The sequence below is a fragment of the Chiloscyllium punctatum genome, chromosome 20, assembly GCF_047496795.1.
Source record: "Chiloscyllium punctatum isolate Juve2018m chromosome 20, sChiPun1.3, whole genome shotgun sequence".
NCBI classification, from domain to species: Eukaryota; Metazoa; Chordata; class Chondrichthyes; order Orectolobiformes; family Hemiscylliidae; genus Chiloscyllium; species Chiloscyllium punctatum.
Window position 1 is genome coordinate 24,952,857 of NC_092758.1, and position 16,541 is coordinate 24,969,397.

General features: G+C 39.6%; 1 protein-coding gene across 2 annotated transcripts in view; it reads left to right on the plus strand.

The window, feature by feature from the left end:
• LOC140491968 (protein KIBRA-like) overlaps positions 1-16,541 on the plus strand; it is a 154,463-nt gene that overhangs the window by 78,783 nt on the left and 59,139 nt on the right. For both annotated transcript variants that reach the window (XM_072590508.1, XM_072590509.1), the window contains 6 exons: positions 836-1,078; positions 2,047-2,136; positions 2,415-3,097; positions 14,940-15,060; positions 15,147-15,224; positions 15,611-15,697. In XM_072590508.1, the coding sequence (XP_072446609.1) occupies positions 836-1,078; positions 2,047-2,136; positions 2,415-3,097; positions 14,940-15,060; positions 15,147-15,224; positions 15,611-15,697 (1,302 nt within the window). The remainder of the gene's footprint in view (positions 1-835; positions 1,079-2,046; positions 2,137-2,414; positions 3,098-14,939; positions 15,061-15,146; positions 15,225-15,610; positions 15,698-16,541) is intronic.

The window sequence follows — 16,541 nt, forward strand, 5'->3', positions numbered from 1 at the left end:
GTGATTATCTGGGCCAACAGCCAAGAATATTTTCAGCCAAGAAAGCTTATTTTTATACAAAATCTTGCTATTATAGGGTTCATTAATGCTATGCAGTGTGTAATGGATGAAAGAGCATGGAAATACAAGGCTTCATATTGGTGGTATGGTAGACTATAGGGGGTTAGTGGGAGGTAATACCTTAGCCTGACAGAGGATTGAGGTGGGCAATGAGGCATACTGTTATTGAGTGGTGCACAAGGGTCCAGATGGCGTGGGTGAGAGGCATAACCTATCTTGGAATGGGCATGAGGGGCATGTGGGTGGAATGCATGAGGTAGAATGGATAGTGCACACAGAGAGGGTGAGAACTTGCGAATTTTAAAAATTAAAACTGGGACAAAGTTCCAAAGCACATCTTTGAAGCAGCCAACTTGGCATTCAGCAGCATCTGAGGCTTTACTGAAGTTTCTCTGGGGTAGGCTTTTGCAATTCACGTGAAGGGTAAAAGTCCAGGCCGAGAAGTTTTTTTTTAATAGTTCTGACAAGTCTACAACAATCTGAAACAAAAAAAACTGAAAGAATGTTCTGAAAAAAGCTCACTGGACCCAAAATATTAACTCTTATTTCTCTCTGCAGATGCTGCCAGATTTGCTGAGATTTTCAAACAATTTCTAATTTTGTTCTACAAAGCATTTTACTCAACAATCATAGTTAAATTGTGCCTTATCTGGAAATTCTATGTTCTTTTCCTCTGGTCAAATTTGTGCGGAATGCTTCAGGCCTAATGCCAGAATGATAACCCATCTGAATAGCCACTGTTTTGGTTTTGGTAGTGATTTTATTTTATTGGCAGGATTTCAAATATCAAGATTGAACTGGCTAAACTTACCAGTGAGGCATGGCCTGGAGTATTAGATGCGGAACGGGACAGGCTGATACTGATCAATGAGAAAGAAGAACTTTTGAAAGAGCTGCAGTTTATTAACCCTCGTAAATGGGCACACAGTGAAGTAGAACAGCTGGAGATAGAAAGGAAGCGACTGGCAGATGATCTTCAGGCTGCAAGGGACACACAAAGCAAAGCACTGACAGAAAGGTTTGTGACCAAGCTTCCTGAGATAAGTGCAGCAATATGAAAACATATCTTTTAATTTATGTATTTGCAAGCAAATATTTTTTATTTTCAAAATGCACATGAAAATTGCTGACAAATTGACAAAATTACTTTGATTATCTCAAACTGTATGGAATAATAGAAGATCTGTGAACAGTCAAAACAAGTGAGGACATGTATCTGAATTGCCAAACAACTTGTTTATTCTCCTTTCACAGGATGTGGGCATCACTGATGATGCAATAATTTCTTGCATATCCTAATTGCCCTATGATGCCTCGCACTTGCTGTATTATCCCTCAAAAATAAGGAAATAAAAAGACATTAGTTGAAATTACTTTTCAGGATATGTACATCTCTATGACTCTATGATAGCCATGAAGAAGTCACTTAAATTGAAGCCTGTATATTTTTGGTCAATAAATGATCATTGGTTTGGATTATCTTTAAGATGTGGCACAATAAAGGTGATATTTACATAAGAATGTGTCTGCGCTGTTAAAATAACAGCATTGAGAGATGAAATGTGAAAATATATCTCAAAACCTCATTAGCAAAGAACCTGAAAACTGGGGAGAATTCTATAAGAATACTAGCAAGGACTATGACCCCTAGTTTCCAGACTTCACAAGGAAGAAATCCAGCTCTCAGCAACTACCCTAATAAGTTTCTGAATATATATATATAATTACTGAGATCACCTCTCATTCTTGTAAACTCTAGGAAATATATACATTTAGTTTACTGAATTCTCCCACATCAGGAATCAGTCTAGTGAACAGTCAAGTGAATCTTTGTTGCACTCCTTCAACAGCAAGTGTATATCTTCCTAGCCACAGAGAAGGTTTAATGTTCCAATTCACAGTGGATACTTGAATGCCGGAATAAAATAATTCAAAGGAAAGAGGATTATGACTAATGAGTTGGTGATAATGTTATTTATTCTACAGATTGAAGATGCATAGCAGGAGAAACAACTTGTTGAGGGAGTTAGAAGAAGCAACGCGTTTAGCCTCATCATTGCATTCGCAGCTACAAAGGTAAGCTGTTGCACAGGTTAATGGTTGAAATAATATGTGAATCAATGAATCATGTCAAATAACTGCTGTTTTTAATTCTGTGTTTGGAAAATTATTTTGTAAGCTATGAATGTATGCTACTTTCATACATTTTAGAAACAATTATAACATAATCCACGTCATTTAAAATGAACTAACTAATTGTTTGGCACATACTGTGATTTAATTCTGTAGATTTAGATTTTTGTAATTAAGTCACATTTGCTATATTGATAATTTCATAACATTTTTTGTCTTAGTCTCTCAACCAGCACTTTGTCACTATCATCTGGAAGTAGTAAAGGGTCATTGACGTCCAGCCATGGATCCCTTGCTGCATCAAGCCAAGGATCTTCAAGCTCTGTTAGCTTCACTGACCTCTATTATGATCATCCAGACCACACCGTAGACTCTGACTATCAGTATAAACTAGACATCTTGCTTCAAGAGGGCATTCCAGGCAACAGACCAGCAGGCTGCATAACTACCATTCATGAAAATGAAGTGGTCAGTTCTCGCAATGGTTCCTCTTACATAGATACTTGTGGAGCTTCAAGCAAGATTCAAGCACGGAGGTCTTTGTCTGAGACTCCAAAATCTCTTTCTTCGCTATCACCTAGGTCTTCCTTGTCCTCCTTGTCACCACCTAGCTCTCCCTTGGTAATAGACCCTCATTTTATGGTTCCTTCAGGGGAACCCCTTTTGAACCATGTTGCTACAGATATTGAAGACACAGGACTGCTTGCTGATATTGCTAACTTCGGTTTACACGCTGAAGATGATAATCAGATTTCTTCAAGATCTATACCACCAAATAAGGTTTTGTCACCCTCTTTAAACTTGGAAGCTGAAATTGGATCAGAATCAGGGCTTTGTAGCAATTCATCAAAAGCATTGAGTGAAGAATTTGGAATTGGTATAAAAAGCAATGAAAGAATAGAAGGTAAGATATTCAAATGCTATTTTCATGAAATGGCTATCATGAGTTAATACATGAAGAATTATTTTCTTGGCGTTAAGGCTTGTGAGATGTTGTAAAGTGCAAACTTGTTTTTTCTACTTTAGCTGAATGTGCTGAGCATGTTTGAACATTTCAAAGCCTGAAATAATTGGGTCCATAAAACTTTTTTTTATTATGATAAAGTTAGACAGCAGTTGATACTGTGAACCATTATTGTAAAAAAAAATGAATAAGTCATCCATCATAGAGATATTCTGTGTGGAAACAGACCCTTCGATCCAACTTGTCCATGCTGACCAGACATACTAAATAAATCTAGTCCCATTTGCCAGCATTTGGCCCATATCCCTCTTAACCCTTCCTATTTATGTACCCATCCAGATATCTTTTGAATGTTGTAATTGTACCAGCCTTCACCACTTCTTCTAGCAGCTCATTCTGTACATGCACCAGCCTCTGCGTGAAAAAGTTGTCCCTTAGATCCATTTTAAATCTTGCTTCTCTCACCTTAAACTTAATGCTCTCCAGTTTTGGACTTCCCACCCTGGGGAAAAGACATTGGCTATTTACTCCATCCATGCCCCTCATGATTTTATACACCTTGATAAGGCCACCCCTCAGCTTCAATGCTCCAGGGAAAATAGCCCTAGTCTATACAGCCTCTCCTTTTAGCTCAAACTTTCCCTGGCAATGTCTTTGTGAATCTTTTCTGAACATTTTCAGTGTCACAACATCCTTCCTATAGCAGGGAGAACAGAATGGCATGCAGTATTCAAACAGTGGCCTAACCAATGTCCTGTACAGCTGCAACATGACTTCCCAATTCCTACACTTAAAGGTAAGCATATCAAGCACCTTCTTCACTATCCTATTTACCTGCGACTCCACTTTCATGAAGCTATGAACCTGCACTCCAAGGTCTCTTTGTGCAGTATTATTCCCCAGGACCTTACCATTGAGTGTATAAGTCCTGCTCTGATTTGCCTTTACAAAATGCAGCACCTCATATTTATCTAAATTAAACTCCATCTGCCACTCTTTGGCCCATTGGCCTATCTGACCAAGATCCTTTTGGACACTAACGTAACCTTCGCTGTCCACAACTCCTCCAATTTTGGTGTCATCTGCAAACTTACTAACTACCCCTTTTGTTCGCATCCAAATCATTTGTGTAAATGACAAAAAGAAGCGGACCCAGCACCGATTCTTGTGGCAAACCACTGGTCACAAGCTTCCAGTCTAAAAAGCAACTCTCCACCAACACCCCATGTCTTCTACCCTCGAGCAAGATTCTTTGAATAATGATCCAAATAGCTAGGTCTCCCTCTATTCCACATGATCTAACCTTGCTAACCAGTCTACCATGACGAATTTCCCAGAACGCCTTACTGAACTTCATAAAGATCACATCCACTGCCCTGCCCTCAACAATTCACTTTGTTATTTCTTCAAAATACTCATTCAAGTTCGTGAGACACGATTTCCCAAACACAAAGCCATGTTGACTATCCTTAATCAGTCCTTGCCTTCCTTAATACATGTAAATCCTATCCCTCAGGATTCCCGCCAACAACATGCTCGCCACCAATGCCAGGCTCACCGGTCTATAGTTCCCTGGCTTTTCTTTACTACCTTCCTTAAATAGTGGCACCACGTTAAACAACCTCCAGTCTTCCGGCACCTCACCTGCGGCTATCAATGAAACAAGTATCTTAGCAAGGGGCCTAGCAATCACTTCCCTAGCTTCCCACAGAGTTCTCGGGTACACCTGATCAGTTCCTGGGGATGTATTCAACTTTTTGCATTTTAAGACATCCAGCACCACTTCGACTGTAATATGGACATTGTTCAAAATGTTGCTATTTATTTCAACATGTTCTATACCTTTCATATCCTCCTTCACAGTAAATACTGATGCAAAATACTCGTTTAGTATCTAAATCCATTTCCTGAGCTTTGACATATGGATCCTGTTTGGTCCTATTTCTCAAAGCTATCTCATGTCCCCTTTTTGACCTCCTGATTTCCCTCTTAAGTGTACTCCAACTGCCTTTATACTTTTCTCGGGAATTACTTGATTTCTGCTGTCTATACATGACACATGCTTCCTTCTTATTCTTGACAAAAACCTCAATTTCTCTAGTCATCTAATATTCCCTACACCTATCAGACATGTACTTCCACCCTAATAGGAGCATACTGTCTGTAAACTCTCATTATTGAAGGTTTACCTGTGAACATTCACCCCAATCAACACTTGAAAGTTCTTGCCTAATACAGTCAAAATGAGCTTTCCTCCAATTTAAACTTCAATTCTGAAATCCGGTCTATTCTTTTCCAACACTATCTTAAAGCTAATATAATTATCGTCACTGGCCCCAAAGTGCTCCCCCACTAACACCTCAGCCACCTGCCCCTTCTTTCTCTCAAAGTTGGTCAAGTTGTTTTGAACCTTTCTGCCATTGGCAGTTCACTGCTGAACGCTATCTATTGGCTAACATATGCTGCAAAATCCTAAGGGTTATTATGAACCGCAATGTGTGGAGTTGACACCTAATAGTCTTACCAGTAACCTGATGGGAGGGAAATAGAGCAAGCTAACTGAAATACTAATAGAACTGTACAGATAGTTTCATTAGAACTGATAATATAACATAAGGTGGTTAGAATAAGGATTGATATCTTGAGACACAAGACCCAATCATTTTCAACCATCATTAGGTCAGAAATGGGGATGTTCACCAATGATTGCCCAATGTTCAGCACCATTCGCGATTCCTCAGATACTGAAGCAGTCCATATTCAAATGTAATAAGATCTGGAAAATGTCCATGATTGAGCTGACAAGTGGCAAGTAATATTCATGCCATACAAATGCCAGGCAATGACCATCTCCAATAGGAGACAATCTAACCACTGCCCCTTGACATTCAATGATGTTACCACTATCAATATCCCAAGGTTGCTATTGACAAGAACCTCAACTGGATTCGCCATATAAATACAATGACTACAAAAGCAGGCTAGAGGACAGGAATGTTGCAATGAATAACTTGCCTCTTAACGCCCCAAGCCTGTCCACCATCTACATGTGATAGAATATTGCCCATTTTCCAACAACACTCAAGAAGCATGACACCATCCAAGAAAAACAGTCTACTTGATTGGCACCATATCCACAACTATCCACTCCTTCCACCACTGAAGCTCAGTAGCAGGAGTGTGTACCATCTTCAAGATGCACTGCAGAAATTCACTCAAGATCTTTAGATGCCATCTTTAAAACCCACAGCTACTTCCATCTAGAAGAACAATGGTAGTAGATACATGACGATACCACCACCTGCAAGTTCCCCTTCAAACCATTCAACATCCTGACTTGGAAATACATTGCCGTTCTTCACTGTTGCTGAATCAAAATCCAGGAATTCCTTCCCCAATGTCATTGTGGGTCTACCTACAGCACATGGGCTGCAGCGGTTCAAGAAGGAGGTTCACCACCACCATCTCAAGGGCGGTGAGGGATGGGCAATAAATGTTGGCCAGCCAGTGATGCCCACGTCCCATGAGGAAATAAAGAAAACTCCTTGAAGATTCTTTTAGTTTAGATAGCTGATCTGATACACCATCTTCCTTTTTATCAAGTATGATTACAGTCACCAAATTATTTTCTTTTATCCTCTTCCTTGACTTTTATTTTGTTAAATGCCAGATGCTGTTTTTTAAATATATGTTTAAGTCATGTTTTTTAAATTAATGTTTGTGTGATTGGGGCAATCTCAGCTCTCAGAGGAAGAACTATTTACTAAATGTTGTGAATCGGTTTGGTGTTTGTGAATTGGACTTGAAATTCATGTCACATGAATGCCAGGCAATGACCATTTCCAACAAGAGAGAATCGAGCTGTCACCCCTTGACATTCAATGACACTATCATTGCTGAATCTCCCACTAACAACATCCTTCATTTCTTGCTTATGACATGAATAAAAAAAACATTTTTTTTTGTCTTTACTATTTTCAAGGGATGCATGCATCCAGCCTATGGAGGTGTTGAATTGTCAGAATTGCAGTTTTTCATATGATTTATTACAATACTAAATGGTCCTCTGCAGTGAGTAAAAAATAATCCCTGGTAGTATTTAAGTGGTTGGCTAATGTACAAGATCTGTAAGAGTTTACGATGTGGTTTAGATTCTATCTATTACTGTCAGTTTGTCCTGTGATGTTATGTTATTAAGGTCAGTGCAATTAGGATTGCAAGACTTCTATTTTAATATGAAATATATGTAGAAAACAAAAGGAAAGTCTGCCCTCTGTTGTTGTATAATAGGTCATCAGTCTCATGGCTTATTTTGTATACACTGTTGTGCTTATTGGATGGCACAGTTGCTGGTAATCAGTTTGGTAGACCTTTTGTCTTTGTAACATCAACAACAGAGTTTATTCTGAAGAGGCCAACTCATTTGCTTCTCTAAAATCCTATAGCTTTTTGTAGAGTTGGGCTTAAAAAAACAACAGGAAGTGGGGAAGGGAGGTAATTTGTTGATGGAAATATTTTGCTTTGGAATGATACAATGTTTTAATTGGATTTGAAGCTTTTTCCTAAAGGAGAAAAATTCCACCTGCATTCTAAGTCTGAGAAATTTAAAAAACTTCTGTAGTGTTGCTCTTACACAAAAACTTTTTTTTTATAACAACAACATTATGTTTATTCTGACTTTGTAATTCTGTTCAGTCTTTATTTATATTCTACTGTTTCTCATGATCATTTTTATGTCTCCTATTTTTCCCTCCCTCACTGTCTCTTTTTGCATTTTCGCTCTTTTTTCATAAATCTGCTCTACGTTCTTTATTATTCAATATCTGCAGGACCCTCTGAACTCTTCCTTGAGAAATGTTCTTTCATATCCATCTCTTTTTAAAGTCCAGTATGCACTGTAATATGGTGGCAAGAATTAATGGATAGGGGCAGCGCAATGCCAATGGATATCTAAAATAAAAACACAACTCTGGAGGAACTGAGCGTGTCTGGCAGCATCTGTGGAGAGAGAAACCATTATTGTTTGAATTTGATGTGACTTCTCCAGACCTGACTGGAGGTTCTGAAGAAGAGTCATATCAGACTCAAAATATCAATTCTGATTCTCTCTCCACAGATGCTGCCAGGTCTGATGAGTTTCTCCAGCATTTTCTACTTTATTTACTGACTGGGGTTTAAGTATCAAACTGGAGATGGGAGAGTGTGGTTGGATGAAAAGCGGCAGTTATCATTTAGGTATGGCAAAGCAAGGGCAAAAGATGTCATTGGTATTTGAGGAAACAGTCAGAAGATGCGAGGCTCTGGAAAAGAGATTGGTTGGGTCATAAGGATTGATACCCATCAGCATGAGCAGACTTGAGAAATCTGGATTATGAGCAGTTGCGGGACTGGACAATGTGGTGAGAAGGTGACACTTGTGTGGAGATGAGGGTGATTTAAATGTGGAATGTTAATTTCATAAGAAGTGTGCAATGTCAGTGCTGGAACATAGGGAATATCTTGCTGCAATGCATGGGGTAAGTGGTGGAGTCTGACTTTAGATGACTACTAAGTGCTATTTCTGAAAAAAAAATTTGATTTATAGTGTGTAAAGTAGCCTTTACTCAGCTGTTTACTGATATGAAATGCTATTTGATTTGTTGGCTTTTAATCAATTGGATATTTAAACAAACAAACGTGGTTAACTTGAGATTTCTTGTTTTATTTTATCAATATTTTATTTGAATCAGTTGAAATTTTTACCCCACAGAATCTAAAACTGTATGATCGATGCTTTCTCAAGTGCTCCATATAAATGGTCAATATATAACCTTCCAATGTATTGTTTTTAAAAATGGACTTGCTCTTACCTTACACTATTAGGTAATCTGCACTGAATTATTGTTGCTTGGACAGACTTTCCTTTCTGGAATCTTTAAGCCGGATTAGTTCATCAGGAAATGGAATAATTTTGCAATAGCTCAAGGGACCAAATGCCTGTGTTCTGAAGATGTGGATATACTGTACCTTTAAGAGAGTTAAAAGCAACAGATCTACTTGACAGAACCAAGTGTTCTGAAAAGAAGTATAATGTAACATTTGGTCAAACAACTCGATTAGCTGGTTGCATGGAAATTTCTGTCCATCTATCCCACAAATTATCACACTCTCGGGTAACAGATCAGAAAGAGTGCATATTCGCTCATCTCTTACTATCAGCAACTGGTTAGATCCTGTATCGCTAAAAATTGTAACTTCTTGTCCTTCTCCCCCAGTTCTTTCTGAGTAAACTTCACCCACAGAGGTGAATTCTTTATAGAGGTCAGGTACTAACTCCATACCCAACCCCTGCCTAGGCTGTGCACTCTCCTGCAGCTCTTCAGCTCTTTTTGGGGTCTCTTTTGCTACCTTCACTAATGCCTCTGGCTTAGCTTCTTTAACCACATCTTTTCCCACAGCGCCTTTCTTTAATGACCAGCACTGAGACGTTATGTATCCCACTTTACCACAGTGGAAACACTTGAGGCCTTTCACCTCCTTTCCACCCTCTTGGGCTTCTTTTTTATCTTGTGGTAAATTCTTACCAGTGCTCTCTACTCTTGGTTTCGTAGTGCAGGATCTCCCCTTCTCCCAACTTCTATCCTTCACAGGACAAAGTTCTGGCCGGAAGCTTGTCTTATGCACCAACATGTACTCATCTGCTAATTTTGCTGCCCTTCTCACTTCCTGAACTTTCTGTTCCTCCATGTGAATTCTTACCATGCCTGGAAGTGAGTTTTTAAACTCCTCCAGCAGAATAATCTCTCTTAGAGCTTCAAAGGTCTTATCTATTTTCAAACCATGTACCCATTGATCGAAATGACTATATTTAATTATTTTGAATTCAACATAAGTCTGACCTGGTTCTTTCTTTGTGTTTCTGAACCACCGTCTAAATGCTTTGGTAGCAATACATAAGCACTTAAAATAGCCTGTTTAACCTCTTGATAATCTCTTAACACCTTATCTGAATGTGCAGCAAATACCTCACTAGCTCTGCCTACCAGTTTATTTTGAACTAGCATTACCCATTAATCTCGGACCACTCCATCTGCATAGCCAATTTTTCAAATGAAATAAAGAAGGCTTCAACATTTTTCTCATCAAAATGTGGCGGAGCTTTGACATATTTATATATATCACCACCTCTTTTAATCTCCATTATGTTAAAATTGACTTTGCTGACGAAGTCGCAACTTCTCAAGTTCAAATTCTCTCTCTTTTTGACTCCCTCCTTTTCTTCTCTCTCTCTCGTTGCTCAGTTAAGAAACTTCTCTCTCTCTTTTTCCCCTCTCTCTTTCTCTCTCTCTTTGTTTATCTTCTAACTCCATTTTCCTCAATTGTAATTTAAGTTTTTCTACCTCTACTGCAACTCGTCTGTTTCTCTGATACACCTAAGTGTTTGAGTAATTCCTTTACAATTTCAGCTTTACTTTTGTCCTTGGTTAAACCTAAATCTAACTTATTTGCTAATTTTAAAAGTATGGCCTTTTGTTTTCCTTCTAAACTTTCTTGGCAAATTTGAGAATCAACTTCAAATATCAGAACCTTTTTCACAATTTTAAGAACCATTTCTCTTGCTTTTAATTTAATCAACTATAAGTCACCGAATAATCTGGTGGGAATTTTTGTACCCCAAAATCTATTCAAATATGTCTAAACCAGTTCAAATCATGGACCTGAGCACCCAAACTGTTATAACATTGAATAAACTCTTCTGCTTAATTTAAAACCAGCAACACAGAAAAAATTTATCCCGTGCAATAATCTGTGAAAATTCGATAGGCTAAGAACTACTTAAATTAAAATTAGCAACTTTATTTCTTAAAGTATAACAGAGAATAATTAACTAACAACTATTTACAATTACTAACTCTAACTTGTTACCTTCTCTTCTATAATACTAGCCCAATAAAACTCCAGATTATGATTTACAAAACAAAACTTCTTATCTCAAAATCAGGCAGAGTTCGTTTTCTCTGAACTCTGGTCTTCTTTTCTTCTTCTTGGGGATTTCTGCTTCACTGGTTACTGATCGATAAAGGTACCTTTTAAGAGAGCTATTTTTTGGGCAGTCTTTTTACATGTTGATGTTTGGCAGTTCTCCTCTCAATTGTTCAATTTTCTCCAGTCTTATACCCCCCCCCCCCCCAAAAGCATCGGATTATGTCATTGGCTTCATTGGCTTTAAGATTGTCAATATGCTAAATTCAAACTGGATTGGAGATTGACCGATGTTATGTCCCAAGAACGTCACCTCTGCTTTTGAGAATTCCGTTTTATTAAGTTTATCACCAATTTTGCTTCTTGTAGTCATTCAAAGAGCTCATTTATGGAATGAGCTGCCAGAGGCATCTGGATGGGTACATAAATAAGAAGGGTTTAGAGGGATAGGGGCCAAGTATTGGCAAATGGGACTAGATTAGTTTTGAATGTCTGGTCGGCCAAGTTGGACTGAAGGGTCTGTTTCCGTGTTTGACTTTGATTGTAGCCTTCAAGATTGTCAACTTTTGCGTTTAGTGTTCAGGAGTGTATATATTCAGCATCATCCTTTCACTTCTCTCCGATATTGATGAATGTAGTGTGCCATACAAATTAGGACCATGAATAAGCCACTTAGCCCCTTTAGCTCACTTCACCATTCATTAAGATTGTGTATAATCTGACTACTCGACATTTCCACCTAACCCCAATAACATCCCCTTATTACCTCTGCCTATAAATAATCAATGATGCCTTTGAGGAAGAGGTTTCAAAAGACTGAAGACCATATGGAAAAGTTGTCCTGTGTAGTAATGTACAACTCCTTATTTGTAAATATTGATCTCAATTGCTGGATTCCCCCACAAGAGGACTCATCCTTTCCACATCCACACTGTTAAGATCCTCAGAACCTTGTGTTTCAATTGTCCTATTTCTTATTCATTTAAATACTAGTGGATACAATACTGGATTAGTGGTGCTGGAAGAGCACAGCAGTTCAGGCAGCATCCAACGAGCAGCGAAATCAACGTTTCGGGCAAAAGCCCTTCATCAGGAATAAAGGCAGTGAGCCTGCAGCATGGAGAGATAAGCTAGAGGAGGGTGGGGGTGGGGAGAGAGCAGCATAGAGTACAATGGGTGAGTGGGGGAGGAGATGAAGGTGATAGGTCAAAGAGAAGAGGGTGGAGTGGATAGGTGGAAAAGAAGATAGGCAGGTCGGACAAGTCAAGGAGACAGTAAGTGAGCTGGAAGTTTGAAACTAGGATGAGGTGGGGGAAGGGGAAATGAGGAAGCTGTTGAAGTCCACATTGATGCCCTGGGGTTGAAGTGTTCCGAGGCGGAAGATGAGGCGTTCTTCCTCCAGGCGTCTGGTGGTGAGGGAGCGGCGGTGAAGGAGGCCCAGGACCTCCACGTCCTCGGCAGAGTGGGAGGGGGAGTTGAAATGTTGGGCCACGGGGCGGTTTGGTTGATTGGTGCGGGTGTCTCGGAGATGTTCCCTAAAGCGCTCTGCTAGGAGGCGCCCAGTCTCCCCAATGTAGAGGAGACCACATCGGGAGCAACGGATACAATAAATGATATTGGTGGATGTGCAGGTGAAACTTTGATGGATGTGGAAGGCTCCTTTAGGGCCTTGGATAGAGGTGAGGGAGGAGTGATGTGGAAGGCTCCTTTAGGGCCTTGGATAGAGGTGAGGGAGGAGTGGTCTCCTCTACATTGGGGAGACTGGGCGCCTCCTAGCAGACCGCTTTAGGGAACATCTCCGAGACACCCGCACCAATCAACCAAACCGCCCCGTGGCCCAACATTTCAACTCCCCCTCCCACTCTGCCGAGGACATGGAGGTCCTGGGCCTCCTTCACCGCCGCTCCCTCACCACCAGACGCCTGGAGGAAGAACGCCTCATCTTCCGCCTCGGAACACTTCAACCCCAGGGCATCAATGTGGACTTCAACAGCTTCCTCATTTCCCCTTCCCCCACCTCATCCTAGTTTCAAACTTCCAGCTCACTTACTGTCTCCTTGACTTGTCCGACCTGCCTATCTTCTTTTCCACCCGTCCACTCCACCCTCTTCTCTTTGACCTATCACCTTCATCTCCTCCCCCACTCACCCATTGTACTCTATGCTGCTCTCTCCCCACCCCCACCCTCCTCTAGCTTATCTCTCCATGCTGCAGGCTCACTGCCTTTATTCCTGATGAAGGGCTTTTGCCCGAAACGTTGATTTCGCTGCTCGTTGGATGCTGCCTGAACTGCTGTGCTCTTCCAGCACCACTAATCCAGTATTTGATTTTCAGCATCTGCAGTCATTGTTTTCAACTAGTGGATACAAGCCTAGTTTGTGCATCCTTTTGTTTTAAGACCAACCACCATTTCAGATATTAGTCTAGAAAATTTATGTTTTGCTTCTGCTACGTTTATGTCCTGTTGTGGTTTCACTAATGTCTTGTTAAACTGAAATGTAATTTCCCTACTTTTCTTGGGCGGCACGGTGGCACAGTGGTTAGCACTGCTGCCTCACAGCGCCAGAGACCCGGGTTCAATTCCCGCCTCAGGCGACTGACTGTGTGGAGTTTGCACATTCTCCCCGTGTCTGCGTGGGTTTCCTCCGGGTGCTCCGGTTTCCTCCCACAGTCCAAAGATGTGCAGGGCAGGTGAATTGGCCATGCTAAATTGTCCGTAGCGTTAGGTAAGGGGTAGATGTAGGGGTATGGGTGGGTTGCGCTTCGGCGGGGTGGTGTGGACTTGTTGGGCCGAAGGGCCTGTTTCCACACTGTAAGTAATCTAATCTAATCTATTCCATTCCCCTTTCATCATAAACAATAATATGCTATTAGCTTTCCTAATTATTTGTTGTACCTGTGATTCATGAATAGGACATCAGATCTCTTTCTATCTCAGAGTTCTGCAGTCTCCACCATTGAACTAAGCTGCTTTTCTTATTCTTTCTGCAAAAATGGACAATTTCTCATCTTCCCACATTAAACTCCATTTCCCAGATCTTTGCCACTCACATAACCTATCTATATCCCTTGTAGTCATCTTATGCCGCTTCACAATTTACTTTCCTACCTATTTTATGTCATCAACAAATTTAGTAACCATCCCTTCAGCCCTGAATTGTGTAACACACCACTTGTTACGTCTTGCCTACAAAACAAAATCCGTACTTTCTTTCTCCTATTAGTTGCCTAAACCTCTTTCCATGCTTGTATGGTGTCCCCAAGCCAAGAGTTTTTTTTGTAATTGTTGTCTGAGATGGCACCTTGTCAATGTCTTCTGAAAATTTAAGCAACATACTCCCATTGTTTCTCCTTTTATGCATAGCATATGTTACTTCCTCAAATAACTCAAAAATTTGGTGAAACACGATTCCCCTTTCATAAAACCAAACTGATTTGCCTGATTACCTTGAACTTTAAGAAACTCCCAATATATTGTCTTTAAGAATAGCTTCCCTACGACAGATGTTAAGCTAATTAGCCTGTAGTTTCATGCTTTCTGTGTCTCTCCCTTTCTGAGTAAAGGAGTTACATTCACCGTCTTCCAATCTAATATAAAGTTCCCTGAATCTACGAAAGTTCAGAAATTTAAAACCAATACATCAACTATTTCACTAGCCGATATGTCATTGCAAAGTTTTCTCTCCCTTATTATTTCTGATATTTGCAGTTTTCTCTTTTGCTATTGTAATTATTCTGAGAAATTAAACCAAATCACTGTAATTCTTGTAGAAAAATCAAAATGGTATGGATTAATGATACCTCCACCTTTTCTATTCAGATGCCAGCACTCAAACAGAGATGTTTGGACCAGCAATCCACCGCAAAATTACTGGTGTTTCTGCAGCTGTATCAGATGAGTCAGTGGCAGGTGACAGTGGTGTATATGAAGTGGTCAAAAGGTATATAATACATTCTAAAGTACAAAACACCTTCTTGACTAAAAAGCAGTGCAGTTTGTATTTATCATGTTAAAATCTAACCCTAGATCATGTGAGATAGAAGATGTACTTTCTGATGATGAAACTGATGCACCAGGAGCTGCCAGACTCCAGATTGGAATGAAGTAAGATTTGAGGTTCTTTTATTATTGTCAAACAGATTTTAAATTGTTTGCAGCTTGAACGCAGTAACCTTCTGTTTTTACAAATGAAAATAATATTCTTGTCAAGTACACTTGGAGCATAAGAATTCTGAAAAGTTAACATTAGGGAGTTAGAAAAGAAGAGGTGGCAAATCAACAGAAATAGAATTGATTGAAAAGTTGCAAATATTTGCAACCTTCACTAAACTGGCCAAATTGCATTACTTTTCAGACCACTAGAGTTGAGCTGTTTTGTTTTATACTTCATTTTTCATAATATCTCATTCATCTACATAGTATTTTGATGATTTGACGTTATTCTGCAAAGTTTCATTTTTACTTTAACAGTAAGTGTCTTTTTTTTACAGGTATGATGATAAAAGCAAAAGATTTGCTATTTTTATTATTCAGTTGAGTAATCTAGCAGCACTTTCCTTACCACAGAACCGTACAGTGTAAGTAGAAAAAAATCTTTGATATGACTCTGCAGCTTATTATTGCTTATTAAATATTACAACATCCAATTAAGCTGATGAAAGAATTGATCAAGTCAGCTGTAAGGGAATTGGCTGTGATGACTTTCTGGAAAGTGAATGCTTCTCATTATCCTCACATTCGTTTAGACTGCATATTGTTGAAGACCAACAGATATGTTTGTCAAGCTACGATATAGATATAGAAATAAAAAATACACAGTTAAAGTTTGACAGAAGTAAGTATTGGTTAGGACTCTTCTGGATTTATGGGTCAAAAGTGCGCCTGCTCAAAATGCATCAGTAATAGTCGGTGGAGCAATTATCAGGTTTTAATCAGTTATTATGTGGTAGTGTCTCTAACTCTGGACCAGGTGGTCTGGATTCAAGTTCCATCTGCTCCACAGGCATGTAATGGCATCTCTGAACAGATTGTTTGGAAAAAATCCAACTTCATAATGTTACCAAGAAGATTTGCAGCAACAAATGAAAAGACTGAATCGGTGTACAGGTCGTTCTCCTATAATGCTGCAGTTGCATTCCAGCAAAACCTCACTTAGTAGAATAATGGGGCTTATGGGAAAAGTGGGATTAGGGGCAGACCAGCAAAACTATCACTCATGATTGCTCAAAAATCACCCAAAAGTCTAATACAAAGTATTGCACAGCCTGAGTGAAGGTTGACATCATACTTATTAACGAAACAAAAGTAAATTTAACACAGTACATTTAAAAAATGTGAGAAAGCTGCTTTCTGTACAGTACCTCTCTATTGGCAGCTGACATCGGCGCATGTGCAGAACGGCATGAGGTCCAGCGCTGACAT